The sequence below is a fragment of the Falco punctatus genome (assembly GCF_963210335.1).
Source record: "Falco punctatus genome assembly, chromosome: 9".
NCBI classification, from domain to species: Eukaryota; Metazoa; Chordata; class Aves; order Falconiformes; family Falconidae; genus Falco; species Falco punctatus.
Genome location: NC_137589.1, coordinates 50,505,920 through 50,531,568, shown reverse-complemented (window position 1 = coordinate 50,531,568; position 25,649 = coordinate 50,505,920). Strand labels below are relative to the sequence as shown.

Sequence of the window (25,649 nt, the reverse complement as noted above, 5' to 3'; positions counted from 1 at the left end):
CGGTGCCTTCCCACACTCGGGGCAGCTCTTATTTAATGGGGGTCTCCATGCAGGGCAGACGCCAGAAGAGATTTTGCTGTTCCCAGTTCCCATCCAGGAACAGCAGCAGCTCGCACGCCAGGCGCTGGCATGGACCGTGTGTCCGAGATAACCCTGGAAGAGGAAGCTCTTGGGATCAGCCAAGCCTCCAGGATGCACCTCAGGAAGGATCTGAGGAGGATACGGTGTGCGGTGCTGCTGTGCCTGCTCTCCATGCTGCTTCTCATGATGCCCACTGTCTACCTGCTGGTTGGAAACCTCAGAGCTCCCAGCTCCTGCACCAGCCAGGTAAGAGACTGACGGCCGATTTCTGTCCTGCCGTGCTAGGAGGAGGAGAGCACCCCATCCTGCATCTCCAAGGTTGGGCTTGTTTGGTTCTTTTATTCTCTTTATGAGTTTCTCACATTTAAGGGAGTGTGAGAAACTCTCTGTTACATTCCTTTTTCCTTACGCAGAGCAAATCTGCCTCGGATAAGTCTTATTCTTTGGTCTTTATAACTAACGGTTTCTGTTCCTCTTGTCTTAATTTCACCAAGGTCACAGTACAATGTGCTACTTTAAAACTTTTACTGGCGGGCTGCAGGAAATGCTTAAGAAAAATCCCTGATTGATGGAAATCAGTGTTTCTGCTGATTTCAGTGGAGGTTTTGATACTATGGCTCGTTTTCCTCCCTTCTTTTGGGTTAACTCTGAGACTTCCCCACCCAGCATCCTATTTCAGCAAACATCTGCTGACCGCTCTTGTGATGTCAGTGGGTCAGCCGTGCATCATCCATTACTGGGTAAACAGCTACAGCTCTTGTATATTATTAATGCAAACTCCTGCAGAGATATGATTTCGCACAATTAAAGTCTGACCCTAATTTTCACATCCCATTTTTACTCCCCACAAAACTTTCCCTAGACCTGGAAATCATCTCAGCAATTCTCCTTTGACGGAAAGCTAAACTCACTTTGCTCCTCGCAACACAAGCTTGTTGCTGTGGCTGCTTGGAACACTTTTCTATGCTGTCCCACTCCTCCTCATGCCAGACTGCAAACTAGTGCCTGTTTCCATGGTAGGCTATGAATTCTGCAGGACTGCCCCATGCTAGAAGCATGCACATATGCGTATAGGTCTGAAGAATTGAGGTTTGGATTTTAGCTTCAGGTCTGAAATTCCCCAACTAATTAGCCTGCTTGTTGTACGCTCCCTTAGGAAAAGCTGTGTTAAGTGGCCTCGAAGGCAGTTTTCCTTTATCCTGTGGGTGTGTAGGGAGCGCGACAGCTGTGCCCACGGGTGCGCAGAGATGTGCCAGCCCCTGCCTGACCTGAAGTCTGCACGGCTGCATCTCGCACCTGGGAGGTACCAGCATCTGGCTGCAGCATCATCTGTGTTACCTTGGTTACACCTCCGTGCGCAGCTAGAAGGAGATGCAGCAGCCCTGCGCAGTGCCTCAGGCTGTGAGATCTGCCCATCTCCGTCCCTGTGCTGACTCTGTCACTGCTGTTCAGGCCAGCTGGAGCAGGTGCACACAAAGTGAAGAGGCACTTGAGCCAGCCTCAGCTGCATCACTCTCTGCTCATGTCCCGTGAGGTTGTGCAGAGCAAAACATCTCGGTTCTTCAAGTGATCTTAGAGTGAAATAATAATCAAATATTAGCCTGTTTGATTAGACTGACGTGTTCCTGGCTCTTGACCCTGCCGGTACAGTTAGCACAGAAAAGTTTTTTTGTGAGTGGCTCTGGCTTCTTAAGAGGAAAAGCCCAATGTAAGCCATTAGATTTGCTCTAGGCCTGGCCTATGCTAATGTGTTTCCACACATATGCCCTGAATTACTAGCACATAGTATTCCACAGTGATGTAACGAGGTGATCAATGAGTTACAGCCTCTTTGAGTCCCAGTGAGGAAGAGGAAAATGACGGGATCTGGCCGGCTGCCTGCTGTCTCCATGCCAAGTCCTGTGGGTGGATGCCCAGCTGCAGCTCAACTGGATCCTGCATTTTCTGAATTTTTCATTCACTCTGTTGGTGACCAACTGTACTGCCAGTGTTGTCCAGCAATGGAATGCAGATGGGGGGATTTGTCTGCCTGTGTAGCTTTCTGTTAATTCCCAAAAAAGCCGTGTCACAGGCTGAGCTCAGCATGTCTGTAGCTGTTTCAGTCCATGGGAACATTTCTGGGCATAAAGACTCTCGGGAAAATGTCTTTTTGCATTTCCTTCTGCCTGTGAAGTATTAAAACTGGATTGCTAAAAGATGCCTTCCTCATGTGCCCCCCTGGTAGCTCAGACCCAAAGGACGAGGTTGGGGCCAGACACGTGTGTCGGAGCTCTCGGTGGCGCTCGTTTTGGGGTGTGGATGCCCTGGGCATACTGACAGCAAGTGAGCAGAGCCGAGTTTGCACCAGGTGTGGATTCGGCTGCTGACTCTTGAAGCAGCTAGCCCACAGGACGGGCACAGGACCAGAGCTCAGCCCACACGTGCCAGATCAGCAACTTCTTATGTGCTGGGGACAGTCCTGGGAGTAGGGAGGGACTCAGCAGGTGAGCAGATGAGAAACAAACGTAGTAAATTCCTGAGCCCATCCTTCCTGGAGCACAGAGGAGGAGAAGGGGAGCTGGGGAAGGTTTCACCAACAGGGGTGTGCCTCCGATTTGCCCATTTGCCCGCAGGCTGAGGCAGTTCATTCATCCCTGCTTTTGTGTGGGTGCACATGGTATCACATTCTGCCTCTGAAGGGATACAAACTCATCATTTCCTCTGGAAACATCCCAGTCAGGAAAAAGCAGGGCAAGTTATGTCATTACAGCCACAGCTTCCTCTCTCTCTTTTTCATGGTATAATATGCCTTGCATGAATAATTCAGATCTGGTGATGGTTTCCCTGGACACCTTCCAGGCTCACTACACTGTTTCCCTTTTGGAAAGCGAAATCACTTTCTTTTGTGCTTCAAGGCAGAGCGAGGTGAGGAAATGGGGTTCTTTAAGCAATTAACACACGGCTTGTGTTATTAGCAAAAAATCTATAAAAGGCTCTAGTGGTCACTTTCCAGAGGAAGGTCCAAGACTGCCATGCAGCCTTCCCCCAGGGGAAGCCAAGGTTCAGTCTGAGTGCACAAATCTACCGAGGGAATAGCACAGCCACCACGAGAGCATCTCTGGCTGCCTTAGCACCCTGCTCAGCTAACCCAATAACACAGAGCATCAAGTCCTGTTGCCTGAAGATGTTGGTACTTCAGCTTATTTTCATGGTGTCCTTGGCACGGAAACCACAACCAGCCTAAAGGGAAATTCCAAAACCTGTCCAAAGTGTCACATGTGAACCTGTGGGCCGTGTCAGCTTTGTAATGGAGAAGGGAGCTGTTGCAGTACAGAAGGGACTTTAAAGTCCTAGCAGCTCCACCTGGATCCCGCCCACAAGGATGAAGCCAAAAAGCAAGCAACAAAGCTCGAAAAAGCACTGCCAGCACCACAATTTACACAGAGCCAGAAGCCCTAATGGCCTGCCCATAGGGGAAAGAGAACCTGAAATAGCTTCCTGATCTGTAGGGAAGGAGAAACACAGGGAGCAGCAGGGAACATTGCACCTAGGCCCAGGTGTGTGGGACTCCCCTTCTGAAAGCCAGCAGCAGTAAAACCCCTGACTGGCCACTGCTGCTTGATGCACATGGTCCTTGTGGGCAGACTGTGCTTACACTGGGCACTACAGTCTGGCCGAAATACTCCCATTGAAGCTGGTTTTTTGCTGGCACAGGACAGGTCCCTACCAAAAATGCCCAGCCCAGTCCATGCAGCATCTCTGGAGCTAGCAGAATTGTGGGTGTATGTACCGTGTATGACCTGCAGAGACCCTGCCCATAAAATAGTGTTTTGTGCAGAAAATGGAGTGGATGGAGGTGCTGGGAATATTTTGCTTATTAACCTCTCTGCCTGCAGTGCCAAGCTGCTTTGCCCATGCAGCTCTCTATCGGATACCCCTGGCTATTCCTGGACATGCAAGAGGCAAAGCACATGAACAGGGGATGTTCACCCCCTCTTTTTGGCTTTAGCAATATATGGATATAAATGCATCGGGGGGGGGGGAGGTGTTGGATGTTCTTGGTACCGAAACAACATAGAAGTGTTTGGTGTACCACAGTATTCAGGGTAATTAGAGCTGGCTGTCCAAGATGTTGTCTGTTTCTAAGTCAGCTGTAAGATGGGATTTTTGGCATAACTCAGTGCTGGTTAGTCTCTCCACAGTAACCAAAGGGAAAATTAAAGCCATGCTGTGAACTTCTCAGAATCACAGCTAAGCAAGAAAGGAAAAGACAGAAAACCAGTAACTGTGTAAATGATATCTCTATTGCCTCGTGTTGTTTAGCTCTCGCTCACCACCTCATCTACACCATCAATTTACAACATCCGTGCCTATTTAGGGCAAATACTACAAATACTTGGTCATTATGTGGCATTGCCTAGTACTAAAATATTTTCTAGAGGAGGTTCAGATTTATGTCCTTACCAAATAGCACGATCAGGTAACAAACTACATCCCTACTTTTGCCAAAAAAAGGATAATTTCACACCTTGCAGCACTCTGCTCTATCTACTGCATCACACCGTCCTTTTGCGTCTATGAAAGCAACTCCTGCACCCAGAGTTTCCCTCTGGCCTTCTTTGGAAACAAGTAAATTGAGGTTGCATAAAAAGCTTTCCCCCAGTTTTTAGTCAAAACCCTTTTGTTATTTTTTTTTATAATGAAGCAGAATTCTTTATAACCTTCCCACTCCCCCATTACCTCTGTTGTATTGCAACATCTGCATTTATATATATAAAGCACTTCTGCACGAAGTTAGGCTTTAAATACATAAACAGTCCCACTGAAGTTAGCTGATTAAATGTAGGTCTGTGATTGATATGTAGCTCATTGAAGTACTTAGCGTTGTTAGAAAACATGTCACTAGATAATTATGTAGGAAGTGTCACATAAATAACAGTGTAAATACACTCATATGCATATACCTCTGGCCAAAGGCAAGGGGGAGTGTTTGAGGGAAATCCTCCACACCTGTATTGTGCATCCTACCAAGGGAAGGACAAAATCACCTTGCTACAACTCTGTATCACATCAAAAGTACAGTCACAGACACCACAGCAAACAGACAGGACCTTGGAGAAAGTCATTACTCATAATGAAAGGTCCCAACAGCTCACTGACAGCGCAACACCGTTTCTCCATCAGCCACACAAAGAGCTTTTGCACCGCTGTCTCCTCTGGGTGACAATTCCTGCAGAACAGCCGGCTGCTCTGGCTGGGTATATTTGTGTGTACAGGTAGTGGGGAGGAGAAAAAGAAAAGGAGACTTTTCCCTGCAGTTTTCCTTCTCCATTTTTTTTTCCAACACACCTGAGCAGCTGTTTTAGAAATTATGGTTTTCTGCAGGAGCACACGGATGTTTACTGATTTAAGAGAACATTAAAATACTTTTGAGCTCACTAGGGTAGTTAGCAGTCCCCAAACCCAGGCAGCCCGACCCTTCTCCCACACACACTCTCCTTCCCCTGGCCGATATAAATTATCTGTTTCCTGCTTTTCCCGGTGTATTTGAAGTTGTGTGAGACACAGCCACCAGGAGATAGTTTCAGCGCCTACATACCAATACTATTTCAGCCTGTTTAGTAAGCAATGTGCATCAAATCCTTCGCTGCAAGCTGATCAGAGGCAATTTATTCAATGTATTTATGTAGCTGTCCATAAAAGACACCAGACCAGGCCAGCATGCTCCTGACAAACACTGCATGATGGGGGATCCTGACAGCCCTGAGCTGGCTGCACAGCCCAGACGGTCTGCTTTCTGCAGCCACATGTTGGCCTAGACCTGCAATGAAGTTTGCCCTGTGGAAAGCATAAGGGGTGCTCCTCACACCCCAGGGGTGCCAGATCCACCATCAGCATCCCACAGCATCCTCCAGCGGGGAGCCATGCTGCTTTGCAGGCTGGCGTAAGAGGACTGGCACTTGGCAGAAGCCACCGGCCATGCCCAGGTGTGACTCAGAAGGACCAGCCCTGATAGGTGTGTGGCAGCCAGGCAGCAGCTTCCCTTTGAACTGCTCGACCTACACACCAGGAGCACTTGGCATGGTCCAGGGCCATGTCCTGCTGCCATGCAAACGCCTGTTGGCACGGGGATGTGTTGTGAGTGTGCTGGTGTGCGGCTGTAGAGGAGAACGTAAGAGGCGAGGAAACGTGAGCCACCCTGCCTTCCCCCTGTGGCCCACGGGCCACTTGCCCTCGGCCAGCTGCGCTCGCTGCGCTGCTCGGCTCCCCTCCGCCTTCCGAGCAGCCCACCCAACAGTCAGGGCAGAGCTGGGCAACACAGTCGGAAGTAACACAGATGAAGAACAGCAGGTGTAGCTGATCCACCTCCGTTAGTTTCTTCCCTGGTGTTGCAGATGAACCTTTGCACCTGCAAAGGCTCTGCTGAGTCCCGAGGCAGGGAAGGATTGTGCCCCTTGCTCTGTTTGCCCTGTGCAGACTGAGGAACGGGAGAGTCTCTAAGCAGCAGAGGTGCTCCAGCAGTTCTGAATGGAGTCACCATCCCAAAGGGGTGGTAGCGATGGCTAATTCACACCAGCCATTGCCAGTCTCCCCCAGATATGCCAAGGGCTTGTCCAGAGTCAGGACAATACTGGTGATTAACACAATAACCGCCACTGGAGCTCAGGTCCCGTCCCTAGCACCCTTTCAGAGATGCAGGCGTTTCAAACAAACAGCACAAAACTCTTGCAATGAAGCAGAGCCGTGTCAGGGCTTGTCCTTTTACACAAAAGCTGTAGCTGAACTCAATAACATTACTGTAGCATATTCCATTCTCTGGGATAATGCAAACGAGACCCTCTGCGGAGGTACCGTGTGCCCTGGAGCCTGGGGCTAACCGCTGTAAATCTCTCCTGCAGGTCACAGAAGAGAGGGGCTCTCGCTTTCTGAAGCAACGGGCAGTAGATACTGGTAAGTTTGCCAGTTCTTTCCCCCACCCCAAACACTTTACTGAGGTTTTGCAATCGTTGCCGCAGCATGCTGCTGGCAGATGCCTCCCCACCTGCCCTCCACTCTCACCACCCACATCCCTCCCCAGCTGAACAAGCCAGGGCAGACAGAGGCAAACTTGGGTGACAAGATGCAGGGAGGTAACAGGCCAGAGCGAAAGTGCAAGCATTTCTAACCCCAGGGCTGTGCAAGCTTGCTCCTTCTGATGCTGGCACAGACCTCCCAGCACCTCTCTGAGATCAGTGTAACTCCCCAAAACACGGGTTCGGGAGCCCATGCACACCACACTGCCCCTCGGTCCACCCTCCAGCAATTTAAGACACGGCTGTGACATGCTCTGTCGACCCCACAGCAGCCTGACAAGCTCCCTCATTTGTAAAGGGATTTTATTACCTCAAGGGTGGCAATAAACAATCCCGGCAAATGACTCCTGGCTCAAACCTATGCAGAAATGGAAAGGGGCTGCACACATTGCCTCGGTGGCATCGATCGCCACTCACATCTCATTGACCTGAATAGCAGCAAAGATTCTTAAACACTTTTTTTTTTTCTTTTTTTCCCTCAGTTACAGACACGCTTTCCAGCACAGAAAAGCCAAGAGCACACCTGACAGGTAATGCTTGTTCGAAAATGAAGCGTTTCCTGCGGGTATTGCAGTAGAAGTTGCGTTGCAATGATCTTGGTTTATATGGATCTGACAGGATCAGGTGTTGCAGAGGGAAAATAATCATCGCCTTTGCCTTGTTGGCCATGACAGACTGACTGTAGCCTGTGTTTGTAGAAAAAGACCCACAAATGAGGTAGTTGACAGAAGTGTTGCCACTTTCCCAAGCCATTTCTTTGTTGAATAAGCAGCTCTTGTAACTGAACTTATATAGGTGCCTGGTATCCTAGGGATCTGCTGAATCCCCTAGGAAAAGTGGGGGAAAGGGTTCAAATGGATCCTCACGGAGCAATGAATTGGGAAGAACTACCAGCTTAGTAGCAAAATCGGGTCAAATAAGACCTCTTCAGACCTTAGTTTTCTGCAAGGCATGACTCAGGTCACATGTACCATCTTGCCATCAACTCACCCTGTTTCCAGTAAGACCATCTCTAACACACGTCGAAGCAATCAAGGGGAAGGGTATTACCAGAGAAGGGGACAAGGTTCATGTCTGTTTCCCATGTGGATGGAGTTCATTGCAGAAAGGCTCTCCAGTTGCTCTGACCAAAGGCAATTTCTACCTCTGAGAAACACAGCTCACTGCAGAGGCACCCCAACACCCTGTGTGCTGTCTCAGTGGAGCACTTTAGTAACTTGAAGCATGCAAGAAGTGGTGTGATGCTTCACACGAATTCACCTACAGGGTCAGATCAAACAGTATTTCGGGGCTGATTTCTTTCCCAGCATAGTTTATTCTCCCTAATCAGCACACTCTTTCCTAATGCACACCCTTAGCCCCATCCCCTTTTGCACACAGGTTGCTAGAGCTCCAGAACTGACCTGTCCTTGTTCAAAATCACACCTTCACTTAAGTGCAAGTTTGTAAGTGCAAAAGGAGCGTGTCTGCTGGTGTAAGTCTCTCTGTCACCCCCAAGTCCCCCCCAAGGCAGAGAGACCCAGAGGCTCCTGGTGCAGCTGACTCAGAAGCGCAGCCGAAGCACTGCCCGGCTGACGGGAACTTTCCTGGGTTGCACAAAAGTCCATTTGTTGCAGGGAAGCACCCAACGGTTTTCTTCAAATTTCCTCAGGCCCTTCATCTGCAAAAATTCCTTCACCATCAAACCCAAGCAGTCTCCCTGGGATGGCACTCGTCCCCTTCAACCTATCACTTGGGCCACTCACTGTTGGCCATAGCAAGGACCATGCAAAGGGAAGAGCTAAGGAGTTTTTATCCCTCTTTGCTGTGCAAAAAGGCTACGGCCAGGCTGCTGTGCTGTGTAGCCATCAGGGAATCTAATTTCCATGAGTTTATCTTTGACTTTTCTTTAGACCAAGTGTATCTTTGGTGCTGTACCCTGCAGCAACAAGTTCCCAAGCTTAATAGTGCATCACAGACTGAAAATATTTCTTGTTATTTTAAACCTGCTGCATAATAATTTCTTGGGTGCCACCCTAGTCTTCCCTTCTCAGAAACCATGACTCGTGCATAGAAAGTGAAAAAGGAATAATTATCCCTGAGATCTTTGTTACAGTACCCCACCTCAGGTACCTTTTCCAAAAAAAAGGTGATAGACTACAGACTCTCACTTGCGGGAAGTCTCTGCCAGATCTATATGCTCTGTCTTTTCCTAGGTTTAGGCACATATATTCCAAAGGTGAGAGGAGCAAGAGGAATGAGAACTAACCACAGTACTTTCATGGGAAAGCACCACTGAGTTAACAGCAGCGGAATGACTCAATGTTCTGGCCCCTGTTCCTTTGTGATGAATCTTCCTCCTGCTTTTGGCTATTTTAACACACAATGAGCATTTTGAACTTACCCAATCAGGCAGCAAGATCTCCTCTACCTGGGTGGCTATAGCTAGTGCAGATGACACAACGTGAATACTGAGCTAGGACTTTCCTCCATCCCCATTCCTCCTGTACACTACTGCACGTGTGGTGCTGGCAGACCCATGCCATGCCACCATCCCTTCTCCAGCTTGCTTGGCTGCACTTGGGGTCAAGACGCAGACTAATGCCAGCTCCTTCTTGTCACCAGCCTGTGCCACAGCTGGATGGACTATGTTGCAGAAACCTTGTCAAGTACCTGGCTCACACTTAATTGTGCTGGTATCTGGGTGCTCCGCTAAAACTGGGTAGAACATCACTTTCTGAATCCACTGGATTGTTGGAAGCAGTGAGTTTTTAAGGGCAGTTATTAAGCTCCCAGGGCATGATCTTGAGCAACAGAGACCCTGCAGCCCCGGGACTTTCAGTACATGCTGTATGACAGGAGACCCTGTCTCCAACCTCTTGCTGAGACCAGGAGCCTGGCCTCAGGGTGCAGTGTTCAGTACCAGGTGCCCACACCACTGAGTGCTAAGAACTGTAGAAACCCCGTAAGTTCAGCAATATGCCACAAAATGTACCCAAAAGCTGCCAAGCAACAAAGATTCTCCAGCAAGGGACTAAACCAAAAGGGATTTGGGGAAGGAAGTAATTTCATATGTAAGGGATGCCAAAAATTTATAGTGGATGGGAAGGCTGAAGGAACTGTAGCAATGAATCCCTTACTAAAAGCTGATTGTTTTTACTTCAGGAGTTAACATAAGAGGTATATTTACAAGAAGTATAGCTCCATATATTTATGAAACAAATAAATGACATGTACAAAGTACAACTGCTGCTACAAAAGGAGCTGTACTATATTCAAAGGCACTTAAACATGCATTTTTCCTCTTGATCGATACTGAAAGCATGGGAAAAATTCATTAACTTGAAAACAGAGAGCATCAATAGAGTGAGGTTTATCCTAAAAGGGAGGTTATAGCTGTAAAACTTAAGTTGCCTAATTCTAGAAGTTATGAAATCATGTACTTCATTTGAGATGCCTGTGAGATATAAAAAATATTGAAGAATTGAGTGTCACTGACATTTTAAAATGCGTCATTCTACACGGAAAAGAATATTTCACATGCAGCTTCTCTTCAATTTTCCCCCAAAATTCCCAAGATGGAAAAAAGCCCAGGACATTTTCTGGCAATATTCTGATCTTTTCTGATCCTTCCCATCTCAAACAAAATTTCGTCTGCTACCAACTAGTCTCTGAAAGGTATTACTCCAAGCTCTTGTAAACCAAATGCTACTTTAGTCTTTGCCAGGACTCAAACCAGTCCATAGGCACCAGAGAGGCAGGTGAAGATGAAGGCAGACCATGAATACTTTCCCTTCCTTTTATTCCTCTCTCTGTATCAGGCAAAGCTGTATTGGCTCAAGGCCTCGTAGTTCTTATAACACTTCAATAATTTAGCTTGGCTTGCTATCACAATCCCTGTCTGTCGCTCTCCCACACAGAAATACTCCCCTCACGTACTTTGCCTCATGGGGGAAGATCAGAACGATTTGGTACTTCAGCAGCACTGACAGGCAGCCTGAAAAAAAAAGCCATTATTTTGTTGTGCTACTTGGAGAATATGCAAGAAATTGTACTCCTAACACCTTCTTGTCTCCCTACAGATTATTTATTGCTGGAAAAGAGAGGGAAACGGGTGCCACTGGGAGCTGAATATATTAGTTTTTCTGAATCTCATTTCACCCAGGAAAAAACTAATAGTTATTGCAAAGAGAAATTCAAAGCTCTCCCTTACCTGCATTCTGTTTGCCTTTGTGTCCATGCACACACACCCTGTCCCCAGATACTGAGTCAAAATCAATTTTAAACATTAACTCAGGCTCATGAAGAAGGTCTCATTTCCTAGAAATCAGTCGCCTCAGTCTTTCTCAGCTTTCCAGGTTCATTTTAATACCTGGCAGAATCTTAATGGGTTTTATCCTCTTCCTTTTCACTGCCTCAGCTGCTCTTTTACCACAACAATTTTATGTGGCAGTCAATAAAAAGCAGAGCAAACCCTTGCATCCCTGCAGAAAAATGAGTAAGTGCTAGGGCTTAGCTTATTCTGCTGGCTGTTGTGTGAAAGAAATTAAAATGATGAAGGGAATAGGGCAGCAGTTCTCTGATTCTTCTCCTGAGACCCCTGCAGCCTGGGGAGCATCCTCAGCTTGGGTCACACTCATGTTGGGGGTCTGGATTAGAGATTAGAGCTCTGCCTGAAATCAGCTAATCACGAGACTGGGAAAAAGTCTGGAGGAAAGCTGAGGCTAACGTCAAGCTTAGTGTTTTCTTCCAGCAAAGCATTAAAAAAAAAAAAAAAGATATAAAAATGGTTTTAAATATAATGCGTTGCTTTGGAATTGGGCCTCTTGAAGCACATGGGGTCTTCTGAGCCTTTGGTAAAATCGAATGACACTGGCAAACCAAAGGCAATTCTACAGCAAAAGATTTCTTTGCAAACACTCAGGAAGAAAAGCCTGTCAGGGGCTAACAAACCCTGCCATTCTTCAGAAGCAACTCAGCAGGAAGAGAAGTTCAGGTGTCTCGGTGCTCGCGGATAGATCATGTTCATTATTGTGAAACTTTTGCAAGCACAGTAGTGTCTGTCTAAGAACATAATTGTGATCCGTTGCTACTGAAGAAAAGGATGCTTTAGAAAATGATGCTTCTTATTGCTGTCCCAAACCATTGGTTACAGGCATGGCACCCATGTGTACAACTGCCCCAGCACTGGTTTCACTTAAGGACAAGGTTTTTACTCTGTAATTAGGTAAGACAGCACTCCAGACCTGCAGGGTAAAGCCATCTGCATTGCTCCACAGTGCCATGAGACTCAGCCTTTAGGAAGGACAGTGTCATCATTTGGGATCTGGCCCACTACCAGGACACCCAGTCACAGCTACCCCTCCAGGCAGCCTGCACGGGCCAAGGTCTTCTAAAAACATCCTTGGCTTTTGCTCCTGATTGCTCAGTTCTGGACACTCTATGGACACCCTCCAAAAATATCACTGGACAGTTGGCCAGCAGCAAATTGACCTCAGTTTTCTGAGGTTTCTGTCCTAGCATTTTCATTACCCTATTTAAGTTGCTTGCCCTTTGGAGTAGAGATCTCACATTCAGCAGCATATTGCCCTTGCAGCAAACTAACCCGCCTCTCCTCCCTCTCTCTTCCTCCCACAGTGAAGAAACAAGATCTCACCAAGCCCATGGGAAGCCATCTGCCCATCCTGCAGTGGGAAGACAAACGAGGCTTGGCCTTTACCAAGAACAACCTGAGCTATTCCAGCAACGCACTGGTGATACCCGTGTCTGGGGACTACTATGTCTATGCTCAGGTCACTTTCCGAGGGCCCATTGAAACTTACAGTAAAACAAATTCTGTCACCGAGATCATCACCAAAGTCACTGACAGTTACCCTGAGCCCACCCAGCTGCTGACCAGCACCAAGACCCTCAGTGAAAAGGGAAACAGCTGGTTCCAGCCCATTTATCTGGGCGCCGTCGTCTCCTTGGAAGTAGGAGACAAGCTAGTGGTCAACGTTAGTGACATCAAGCTGGTGGATTACACCAAGGAGCACAAAACTTTTTTTGGTGCCTTTTTGCTGTAGGTCACTGGCAGCAGCTGGGGAGGGCTTCCCTTCAGGGCTCTGATGTGACCTTGCTGGATCTTGGCTTTGTGGGCATGCGTTGGGGTATGATTTTCTGTGCTTTTACCCTTCTTCTGTACCGTCTCTCCTCTGCAGCTCCCTGCAGCCTTAAATTAAGGGGTAGGGAGAGCTGAAGGCACAAGCTGAATTGAAACAAACAGCAGGGGGAAAAAAAACCCACAACAAAACAGCACTAGGAAAATGAAAGTCAGATTGGAGGGAAAAGAGCTTTTTTTTTTTTTTAAAGTAAAAACTGAGAGCTTTTCACAACTTTGTAAGCTAGGGAGGAACAGTTTTGTATCTGTGGGTAGGAATACTGATCGTGAATGTTGCAGCTAGGCTACATCATGAATTCCACCTCCGAGGTACGATTTCCTCAACTCAAAACAGTGTTTTGGACCTTCTCCAGCACTTCCACTGTAGTTTTGCATGACCCTTCTTCAGATTCTCGGTTCTAAAAGGTATGACTTGTCATCCTTTCCTTACAAATAGATTTGTTCAGTACTTTGCACTAACATAAAGCTCAGATTAATCATTAACTGCTTAATTAATCCCTTCCAACTTTCCTGTAGATTAAAATTACATCATGTGTTTTGAAGAAGCTACTTGAATTTTTTTTCCCCAAGGAACTGTTTACAGTTCTTTAAGTCAATATACAGCCTCAAAGCTTTATGCAAAATTTCTAGGCAAGACACACACACACTTTCTGTTTCAGCATGAAAGTGAAATCCCCCCACCAGGTCTTAACATTAGGAAAACAGAAAAGACAAGGCAGAGAGATGCAGCAAAATTTTCCGCAGTTTTTAAAGCAACCACCAAAATTTTGAGAGAAAACCTCTGCAATATTTTGCTTTCCATTACATGTAATGCAAAACAGGTGCAACTAAAGAAATCCCTGTCTTGGCACTCCCCCTTGCAGCCATTGCCAATGCTGCAGCAGTCCCCCAACCACAAGGAACTCCCCAGCCTTTCCCTGGGTGAAGGCTGGCAACCAGTAGTCCCTACACAAGGTCAAGAGACCCAAAGACAGGACCATGGCATGGCACAGCCAGGTGTGGAGCTTAAGAACGTTTTGCTTCCCACCTTGCACTTATTTATTTTCATAGACCTTACTGTCTCTCAGGGAAATTCCCCAGCTTTCCTTCCCCTCCCACAATAAACACATCGCTGATGGTAACTAAGGCCATGTTCTCATAGATTTGGACTTTACACTCTTTGGTGCCAGGAGGTGTCACACCCGAGCACCCACCACCCAGCTGTTCTGCCACAACCAGGCTTCACTCTCTGCAACTCTCTCCTGCCTCACCTCACTGGATTTCCTTCACTTTCCACCTCTTGGCCAGAAGCACCAGCAAGCCTTGGCTGCCCAGCTAACATTTCTGCTCAAGGCCACGGTGGAGCCCAGAAGCACACGGTCGGGGGCAGGGCGCACTGAGGCTGGGCGAGACGTCGCCCTGGGGATGGGGGGTTGTAGCTGAAGAGCTCAAATGGGCAGAGCTACAAAAGACCGTGTGTGATGTTGCAGCCCAACCAGCAGTGAGACCAGGCTGCTTGGCCTGCAGCGAGCCCCCTCCTAGCCAGAGTACATTTATTGCTGTATAAAGATCTGTTTGAGCCGACAGGGAAAGGTCAGCAGCGCGGCTGAAGAGTAGAGATGGAGAAAGGCCAAGGCAGATGAGGGGTGAAGGGAGGAGGGGAGCACAGTAGGAGGTGGGAGACCCAGGCAACACCAGGGTCTTTGCCTCTTCAGTAGTGGAAGCACCTTCATGCTGTCAGCTACCTCAAACTTCACAGGTCTTTTATGCAGTAAACCATCTCAGAAAAGGCAGCCTTTCGGCCGTCCTTCCCTATTCGGCAGTGCCTGTGTCCCATAGCAGCTCTCAGTCCTTCACTGTTTTAGCCACCCTGAGACAGCATTAAACACATCACAAAAGTGAGGAGATTGCCATCTTGCCCTGCCCTGCTTTCCTCAGGGGGCATCTTTCTTGCTTCCAGATTCTCTTTGGGTGTTGGTCCACTGTACAACACTGCTTATCCAGGAGACATTGACAGTGTCCCTGCGCCAAAACCTCATCACAGTTTGGCTTCACATCCTTTCTTGGACTTGTCCTTCATTTTCCCCACATCTCAGCTGTCCTCTTGATCCCTTTCTCCCACGAGCACCTTCCTGCCTTCTTGGCCCTTATACCTATTAGGTATAAGGACACCCCTTTGTCCAAAGCTAGTTTTCTACGTGCAACATCTCCCTTACAGTCGCCCTAGTGCACACAGAAAACCATAAATAGCTCAGGATGGCAGAAAGTGAAGGTAACGGTCCTGCTAGAAGGTGCAAACACTCTTGGACAAAACAAATGCCCCTATTAGCTAGATTCACTTTCATGTTTAAGTCCCTACTTCTATGTTTTCTCCACCTGTTCAGCCTTTTCTTTTAAGCTGAAGCTGGCCGAGACAGGAGCAGTTATTTGCCACGTATCGGTTGTACTAGCACGTACGATCTGGCCTCTTCACTTCTCAGAAAGGGTGTCTGCTCATTCAGCTCCTTGGCAGGGCTTTTCTTACTGCTCAGAACCCACCACCACCACCACAGTAAAATCTGGTGAAATCTTACACTTTTGGCAGCTCAAGACAAGGTTATTCTCTGGGAAATCCTAAGACTTCCCATATCTCAGATTGTTTAGTGTTCTCTCCACACTCCAGAGTCCTTCTGAGCTTCTGGTCCCTCAGTGTGTGCCCAGAACATAAAAACATGGCGTTTGCAGCTCTTGCAGACCACCACATAAAGAACTTTAGGTAACTAGCACACGAACAATGTGATAAATCTTATAAAAGGAAAATCTAAAAGTGACGTGTCCAGGGCAGGTGATTCTAAACAACTAGGAAGGAAAGCTTCTGTGAAGTGTTATATAGGATGGATTTGATTTATCCTTGGAGAAAATTGAAGTGCAAATTCTAGCTCTTCTGAGACAGTCACAGAAATTCAGAAAGCTCTTTATTTCTACAAATGAGATGATGTAGCATTCTTCTGAGGCCGTGATGCAGTCCTGATAGGCTTGTACAGCAGATTTCCGTAAAAACTGTATCTAAAGTCATCATCACGTAATGCCTGGTGCATTGAATGATGGTAAATACGAGATCTAGGGGAGCAGAGTGGTGAATGTGGTATCTGGTACACAAGGAAAGAGCCTTCTATAGGATATACACACATACATACATAGACAGACATGTATTTGTGTATATTCATAGAAGTTCTTGGAAGCCCACTGGCAATAAGGAGCCTTTTTTACCACAAGGCACATAATTTGTGTCCACTGTACACTAATGATAAATTTCACAAGCAAAATATTGCCTGCTGCAGCTGCTACAGATGTAACTCTTGATCCATTATCCGTGGCTCAAAACTATTTATTTTAGTCCATTTAGAGCAAGCTTTTGCACCTCGTTACACACACCAGCTTTTAGCACATTTAGCACACTAGCACATTTTATATGTCATAAAGTAATATATCTGGCATTACTTGTTTTAAAGTGGTGCAGGCACATTAATCTACACATCTACCCTAGTGGAAATTCTCTCTTCCTCCCTTTTTTCCCCCCTCTCAGTGCTAATAATGTTTCTGTAATAGTGACCAGCAAATATAATAAGAACGCAGGGGCTGATACTGACCCTGTTGTAGATCAGCTATTCCTCCACAGAAGGTCAATGGCATGAAGTCAGAGCAAAGCCACTTGAGCGAGACAGAGGTCAAGCTTAAAGGGAGCGATCTCAAGAGTGAACTCAAGCTGTGGATTCTCAGATTACTCCAAAGCTGCATAAGGACAGAAGTGTTCTCAGAAATCTGTGCTTGATTTTGAATTGGACATTTTTTTAAAGTAAATCATTTCTGGAGATGTGAAAATGCATATGCGTCAGCATTTTCAAATGAATGAGCAGATGACAAAATCTGGTCATGTGAACAAGTGACCTTTCAGTTGGTGGTCAAACTGAAAATATGTTTTGTTTTGGGTGGATGTGAAACTAAAACAGTTATAAGAAAAAATCCGAGCTGGAGAAAAAGGGTGAAATAGACAGCTCATGCTAAATGAATAAGAAATATATTATTTCAGGCTTTGACCCTTAAGTTTCTTAGGAAGAAGGAAAAAAAAAAAAAAAAAAGCACTTTTCAGAACAAAACCATTGAAAGAAAAAGTAACAGATTTTTTTTATATATGAAGTCTGATCAAAATATTTTAGTTCTTAGTAATACTCTTCTTCCCTAATCCCTTTGATCCCCTCAAAACTAACACTAAATATAACCCAAATACATGAAAATGCTCACTTACCTACCGCTTCCCTTCTCCTTTAAAGCTAAGTATCGGTAAATAAGCATTATTTTTTTCTCCATAAACATACAGAAGTAAATTTAAATCAAGCTGTAAGGATCACAGCTCAAATCTTACCAACATATACTTGTGCTGTACTTAGCCCTGAGTACATGGCTAAAGGGGTATCGTAAAAGCGAGCTCGGTTTTCCTATTTGGTGCATGGCAGGAGTAAAATCTGCATTGCTTAAATTAAAAGCAGCTAAAATGTTTTACCTGGTTTACCCTCAACTACACAATTATCGGAGCAATCCTCCAAATCCAGGAGTACTTATGTGGACCATCTCCAGCACGTGTATGTTGGCAGGATTAGGGTCTAGAGGTGTAAAGCTGGTGGTGTTCCTTAGGAAAACGCAGCCCAAATGATGAAAAGATGCTGCCGAGGTGGTTCTGGATGTAGCAGTTCAGTGGGCGTTAGGAAGAGCAGACCCCTGGTACGAGGGGGCACTACCAGGCTACACTGAACTGCTGCACAGAACAAGGAGAAGGGATGAAAGTATTCACTTGCAATTTTCAACAAAGATATTTCAGAATTTCAAAGGAATCTCATTCTTCACTTCTGTTTGGTGTAACTGACCACGCTGTGCTTTGTTTTATTAATGTCCTGAGTGGCCCATCATTTCAGATGAGAAATGAGGAGAAAATTCATTCTTTAGAAGAATCAGAAAATGTCAAGAATTTTTGCCCAGATCTGGGTACAAAACACCAGTATAGCATTTTGCTATTGTAAGGAATTTTATATAAGTGACTGTATATTGTCTTGTGCTTCGGTACCAATGTGTGTCTTTACCAGTAGAACTGACTTAGCTTCTTGTTTCCAAGTTTTATGATAATAAAACTGCAAGTTAATGAATGTGACAACTTCTGATCCTGGTCCCCTTCCAAAAACACTAACCAAATAACACACTTTAGAGCCATCACGCAGCCAGATAATGCTGATGTATGAGTGACCTATTTTGTGGCATGTTAACGTGTGAATGGCTTATTTTCTGCACAGTTGAAGGTCCCTCACCAGAGTGAACTGGGGCTTATACAGCCTTGCTGTATAAGTATATTTTTATATATATATATATATATACACAGTTACCTATATATGTAAGTCCCCCAGGGGCATATAGAGACTTGCATTTCAAAAGGCAAAACCGTAAAGGCTGAGCAGATTTTCTTTTTCAGTCCCTTTTCCCCTCTGCAGCGTGGGGAACAGCTGGTTCCCTCTTTTTGTTATTTCATAGTTTATTTTGAAAAAGCAAGTCCTATGGAAAAGCAGCGTTCATCAGAAACTGCATCGCAGCTGTACCCTCAGCCTGCTGAGTCGGGCACCCATAGCTCCCACCGAGCGCCCAAGGGAGACGGGAACCACAGTGTCACCATCTGGCCAACAAGCCACGTTGGCCCTGTCCGCAACCACACACAAGAGCACCTTGGCAGCTTGGGAACTGAACGTTTCTGATTGCTGAGCTCCTGGTTGCCAGGTACCACCCAGCTAGGAAATTAGGGTCCAAGTCTTGTTGGAAGGCAGCAGAGCTCCGGGCACCCTTGCCCTGTTCTAGCTTGAGCTTTGCTGTCCTTACACTTTCAGCATAATAAGCAACATCCACTGGATACGTATTTCTTATCCTGAGCGGTGTTATCTTCAGTTTCTCTGCTGCCAAGAATGCAAATTCTTTCTTTCCACTAGCAGAACTGAGAAACACTCTCCCATGGGGCATATTATTTTCTAGTTCCAAAATTTATTTTGTTTTCCTGGCTTGAACTCAGAGTAGCGTATTTAATCTGTTTCAGGAGAGGTTTCTGGTTAAGTGCTCTGGCTCAAGAAAGGTTTTCCCTTGAAAACTCTGACGGAGGGCATAGGTCTACCTACAGGTTTCCACCCACGTGCAAATACCTGAGATGCTTTGTTAGCAGCCTCTGTAGATCAGCCAAGAGTTAATTAGACAGCAGGAATCAGACTGCTTTCTCTTGTAACTCCAAAAATGTTGGTGGTTTTTTGTTTTTTTAAATCCAATAGCTACCTCACATTTAAAAGAATAGCAAAACAAAATTATGATTTTATTATTATTTTCTATTTTAACTTGAGCTGAGCAGAATTCACTTTTTTTATTGCCATTTTACTGTGCTTTGCACATACAGGGTAATAACTTGAGTTAACACCTTCTTTGTGGTCTAAATACACTGGCACATACAGTTCCTCCATGTGTTTGCCTGCCTTTAATTATACAGAAGGTGCCCATGCTCAATAAGGTCCCTCTCTAGCAAGGTGGGGGGAAGAGATGCACATTTCCAAAAGGCTGCTCATGCTAGAGAAGGTGGGGATAATAGAGGTGCTTCTCTCCCAGGGCTACAGAGGGATGTACATAGTATTTTTCCAGCTAAATGCAAGTAAAATAACAGCAGGAGAGCCTGACTTTCATACAACGAAGCCGTGGCTCCATGAAATTCATCCTGCAGAGCAGGGCACTACCCATGAGAGTTTGATGTTCCCAGCTCTCATCTGTCAGCCAAGGTGCCCAGCCACTGCTGGATCTGCTAGCCGTCAGCTTTGGTTTTGCACTAAGATCGCTTGTCCAAGCTGGGGGAAGCTCAATATCACAGTTAACGCATCCAGCTTTGGGAAGAGCTTTGAGTTCACTCTGGCAGGGCATGGAGACTTTGTCTCCTAAGCACCCTGCAGGATGGAGCATAAGCTAAGGTGAAGTGGAAGCGATCTGCGCTCACAGGAAGGTCCCATGCTATAAAAATTTCAGCTCACAGACAGGCAGCTGAATCGAGGATGCATCTTCTAACACACTCAGAATCTGTCCGACAGGTTCTCAAAGGAAATGAGGACTCCACTGTTGGGTTTCTTTTTGAGACCCTGTGCCAAAGCTAGCACAGTTCTCTTCAAAAAGTGCAAAAACAGGAGCCAAGTTTGTCAACACTGACAGTTCCAAACTCATTTTGCCTATTATTATTATTGCTGAAGCCTTTGGAACAGCATGAAAGACATTGCCTGCGAAGTTGTGACCTTGTTTATTAAGCACCATAAGCCAGGAGTGTTCAGGGGTTTTGCTGAATAATGAACTAAACTAGCTTTCCAGACACTCTCATTCTTGCGCAAATCAAGATATATTCTTTCATTGATTGTAAAGTTTTATATTAAAACATCAAAAAAAAGCACTGAAAAAGATTACTGCATATTTATTGGTACTGTACATATAGATGTCTTAATTTTATGTAAGAGAAACTTTAAAAATCATGATATAAAATTTAGATCTATTCTACTAAACAGCTATATTTTTTTTTTTAGAAAGTAGCTCTGATGCCTTCTGTCAATGAAATTTATAAATAGTTCTTTAACATGTGCTTTGTGTCTTAAAGCAAAAAATAAAAGCATTTGATTCATATTTATTCCTGAGTCTGTCTTTATTCTAATAAGCACCCACCAAGTGTTCATATTTACAGTCAGGAAGCGTATACATTTCTGCATGCCAAAGGGGTTGAAGTGTGCTGTGTATTGCATATTTTACATGTTTTCTCAAATATGTAGTGGTTTTTTCTACATAAGCTATTAATCACATACAGAATATACATGCAGAAAATTATTAACACTAACATTTCAAGAACATTGAAATTAAGCCCTGCTCATCTGAGGCCAAGTTACAGACATTTTCATGAGCCTTCATTTTAAGGGCTTTAATTAAAGAATTTTGTCCCAGTAGTATAAGACTGAGTTCCAAGACTGTAATTTTCAATTTCACACAGATTTGATTTTTTCTTTTGATGTGGCTGAATCTCACCTTCATTTTTAAATGTTCCTAACTCCACTGACAACATCCCCTCCCACCCCCCCTCAAAAAAAAAAAAAGAAAAGAATCAGTGCATCCCAAAGATGACACATCTTGCTCAAGAATTAAAGACTCCCATTGAGCTGCTTTCTGCTCAACAATATTATTTAGTAAAACCTCAGTGTGTTTTGAGATTTCTTTAGAATTTCAGAACATTGGAGCACAACAGCATTTATGATTCAGAAAACCGGACTTCATGTGGATTCCCCAATTCTCACGATAAGATCCATTTGACTGACCCCATAAATTGCAATTTCTGCCAAAACCCCGAAGGGAAAATATAATTGTGTCTTCTAGAGTAATAAATCTTGTTCATGGGAGCCAGCTAAAGTTACAGGGATTGCTCCAATCTGCAGCCCGCACGTCGGATGTTACTCTGGCTTCTTCTAAATTCCAACAGAGATGGGTGAGATTTCTCTCTTGGGGCCATCTCCCTTTCTCTGTTAATTCCAGAGAACTTTGAAACGTTTCAGCACAGCTGAGGTTAATGAGTGGAAATCGCAGCCTGAACTTCATTTCCAAGCTGAACAAGTGCCTGTTCGGGTGACCAGCTCTCTCTGTGGTCCCCAGAAAAGCCAGCTCAGCATTCCCCAGAATCAGAACCTGAAGCTGGCTACTGCACCAGCCCACGTGACCGTCCTCCCTCATCAATCAACATGACAGCAAAGCAACTGGCTTTCCCCCTTCTCTTCCTGCCTTATTTGATGAGAATAAGCTCACTAGTTAAATGAGACCACTGTCCTATATGCCAGGAGGGGAAGAGGTTCAGCATTCCCTTCTGATGGTCCAGCCAGTTGATGACTGTAAAGGCACACCAAAATCTCCCCAAGTTTTGAGTTAATCCTTGCAGACAGGATATAGAGTCACATTTCTGCATGCAGAGATCAAAGTGGAAGAGATCTATCAAGACATCATCAAGCAAACAGCTGCCAGGGCACAGTTATCGGTGAAATCACACAAAGATGTTTGCTTGCCACACTTCCCTTCTCTCGTCAGTGCCTGAAAGCCAGGGATGAAAAATGACATCCTTTCACAGAGATGGTTAGCAGCGAGCGCTGCCCGTGCCCTGTGCCCTAGCCCTTTAGCAAGATGACTTCACTTTTTGAAGAAAAGGAAGTGGGACATCTGTATGTAAATCAGGGGAATCTCTAGAGCAAAAACAAGGAGGTACGAAACAGCTTTTTGCTAGAGCAGTGGGACTGTTCCTCTTTGCTGCTCAATTAGCTGGTGAGAAGGTAGGAAAGATATTACAGCATGTGGAAAACTCCAGTATCTGGGTACAAACTTCTAGGTCCACTGAAACTACAGTCCCTAGGGCTCTGCTACCACTGCCTTATGCATGGTGGCACCTCATTAACTTACCTTCAGAGGTCACCCTTTTATGCTTCTTTAACAGAGGAGGTGAAGTAAGGAGGACTGAAAAGGACCTTGCCTTTACCCATCAGCCACAGCTAATTTTCACATAGGCTAAAAGCACAGGACTGATCTCCTGTGTATCGCGCTATTACTGACCCTCTACAGTCATAAACTAGACTTTCATGCTTAATCACGAGGCACATTCTGCTGAGCAAATCTGCTGTTCCTCACCCCAGCTTCCAAATTATTCCCAATTCCAAGGCAGCATTTACACACCCATTCAAAGCCAAATGGGTAACCACAAACCATTTTTTTTGGCAAGCACAGCTTGCTCTGGGAGTATTTTCTTGCTTCAGCGGGACACCATGGTTTCAAGTTGTAATTGTAGCAATAACAACAGATCTTTAATGAGGTTTTACTTTATTTGTGGAAGGTTCCCAAGACACAGCTGAGCAAAGCCCCACTGTTTTTAGGAAAACTATGTTGAATAAAGAAGTGCTGCCATGCTTGCCACAAGGAATTTTCATGTCATTTCTTCCCAGAAAAGTCTTAATGCATCACAGGGTGGATCTCCTAGGCAATAAGGCAAACTATGATACTACACCAGCACCTGCTCAATACTTTCTGGAAAATCACAGGGAGCATGGCTGCAGCGAGTCAGCTGTGACAGCAGCACTAGCAATGCCCTGCAGACAGGCAGCAGGGACTACTTCCACCTGCTCTCTGTTTTCCTGTATTTTCTGTAGCCCAAGTCAGATCACCACACACTCAGAGCAAGGGAAAAGGGGACACCAGGCAGGTTCCTGGGCCACCCCAAGCCCAGTGATTCTGAGCTATGCAATTTTTCCACCTTCCCTTTAAGCATGTACGTTGCCAGGATGCGAAGCTTCAAATGCTAAAGCTAACTGTCTTGATGTTGCAATTAATGGGTTTATGCCTTCCTTCTGGCAGGCTAAGCAGCTACCTGGTAGCTTCCTATGCTGGGGCTGTGGTCCCTCAAGATAGTAGAGGAGTAGAGAGTACAGACAGTTCCCTCCAAAGGATCCCAGGTTCCCCCTGCTCCCACACAGGACACTTTTCCCTTCGCAGACAGGAAATAATTTAATTTTTATTTTATATATTATATATATAAATTATATATATAAAATATATAATATAAAGGATATAAATTAAACTATTTTACCTTCATTGTACATTAAGGCCTGTCTAATGACAGATCTGGTGAAAACAAATCAAGGCTCATTCACTCAGGTTTATGCATACTTAGCTTAGAAGTCAGCAGAAGACTAACAGCTTCAGCTCGTGCTTCACAAAACACCTCGTCCTCTCCAAAGGGCTCCAACAGCCTGTATCAGACTCGGGCATCACCCCCCCAGCATCTGGGAATATTCCACTTTTAGTGGCTTTCCCCAGATTCTGGATAAGCAACCCTCTGCCACTCGGGGACAAAAAAAAAGCGCCCCAAGACTATTTTAATCCATTACAAGTACTGGCAGCAGGCAACGCATTCAGCTCAGCATTCAGCTCCAAAACACCACTTCGGCAAAATAAGAGCTTGGTGGGAGGAAGCAGCAGCTTCAATGGAAGTTCTTCGGAAAGGTTTCTCCACTTAAAACTTAAGGTTTGTCTCCAATATCCTGGGGAACACACAGGGCCCTCACAGTGCTGGTTGCTCTGGCACAAGGGTCCCTTCCCAAAAGGCCTAACCATGCTCCAGAGATGCTCGCGAAGCCCCTGGCCATTCCCCCAAGGCTCATGGCACAAGAAAGTGATTCTTCCGAGCTGGAGTTTTCTACATGACAAGAAATGTAGGAGGCGAAAAATATTACATCTATGGACAACGGGTGAGCACTGGAAAGCACACATCAGAGTACGGCCCAGGAAGGAACCATTTCCCAGCTCCACCCAGCCTCTCCCCTGGTCTCCAGGGGAAGGACATAGGTGCCAAGGGAGCAGGCAGCAACTACAGGATGCTCTGCCCAGGTTCCCAGGGGGCACACCGTGTCTCCCTTTGCCAAGCAGTCCAGACACAGCCCATGCTTCCCAACAGGCCTGCTGGGATTGATGCAAGCCATGCTGCCGGTCAGCAACCTAGCAGACAGAGCATTCTCCCAATAAACCAAAGACTGAAGACCCTTAAAGAGATAGGAAACACCCTAAACTATCAGGCCAATGGTCCGTTGAGGCCAGTACTTGAACAACAGTGGCAGAAGAAGCTGTTCAGGGAGAACACAGTGGTCTGAGGACTATTTATTTTGTTTCCCTCCTATCCTGTTGCATCCACGCTCACATCTGCCACAGCAACAGTTTCAGACAATACATCCATTCCTATTCCCTTTAGATTTAAACTCATGAGTAACAGGTCCATGAAGAGATTAATCACTTTCTAAATAAGTCAGCATTATTTATTCCTTCAGTTTCCCATGGCAGAGTCTTTAAATTCTTTGCCCGCTGCATAAGAGCACACTTGCCCGTTTCAACCTGAGAACGGGAACAGCCCTTGAGCCTGGGGCTGCAGCACTCACCTGGAGCACAGGAGACGTGAAATCACTCAAGTCTGGGACAGGTTCTCCTTTTTGGCTGAAGCTTTGGAACACGACAGTTGCATGTCAGCATTCATGTTTCCAGTTGCTCATCATTCAGCAACCTGTGCCACATGAAAGAAATCTCATCAGAATCCACGGTCACACCCCCTTGCCCTCCCATGTGGATACAGTGGCCAGCCTGTGTGCCTTGGCTACCAGACCACCCCTGGAGCCACAGGAATTAGCGTGGATGCTAAAAACCTACAGACTGGCTGGCTATACTGCACCGTGAGGCCACCCCCAGCGAGCATAGAGCTCCCTACCAGCACCCTGTGTCAAAGGGGCTACTGGGACAGCTTTAGTCAAAAG

The 25,649-nt window shown here is 45.8% G+C and overlaps 1 protein-coding gene across 1 annotated transcript in view; it reads left to right on the top strand.

Moving 5' to 3' along the window:
* The window catches only part of TNFSF15 (TNF superfamily member 15), a 52,284-nt gene extending 28,431 nt beyond the window's left edge, over window positions 1-23,853 (top strand). Inside the window, exons 3-6 of the mRNA XM_080402308.1 lie at window positions 54-327; window positions 6,960-7,011; window positions 7,616-7,663; window positions 12,750-23,853. Coding sequence (XP_080258434.1) covers window positions 130-327; window positions 6,960-7,011; window positions 7,616-7,663; window positions 12,750-13,177 — 726 coding nt within the window. The 5' untranslated portion in view covers window positions 54-129 and the 3' untranslated portion in view covers window positions 13,178-23,853. The remainder of the gene's footprint in view (window positions 1-53; window positions 328-6,959; window positions 7,012-7,615; window positions 7,664-12,749) is intronic.
* The last annotated feature ends 1,796 nt before the right edge of the window (window positions 23,854-25,649 follow it).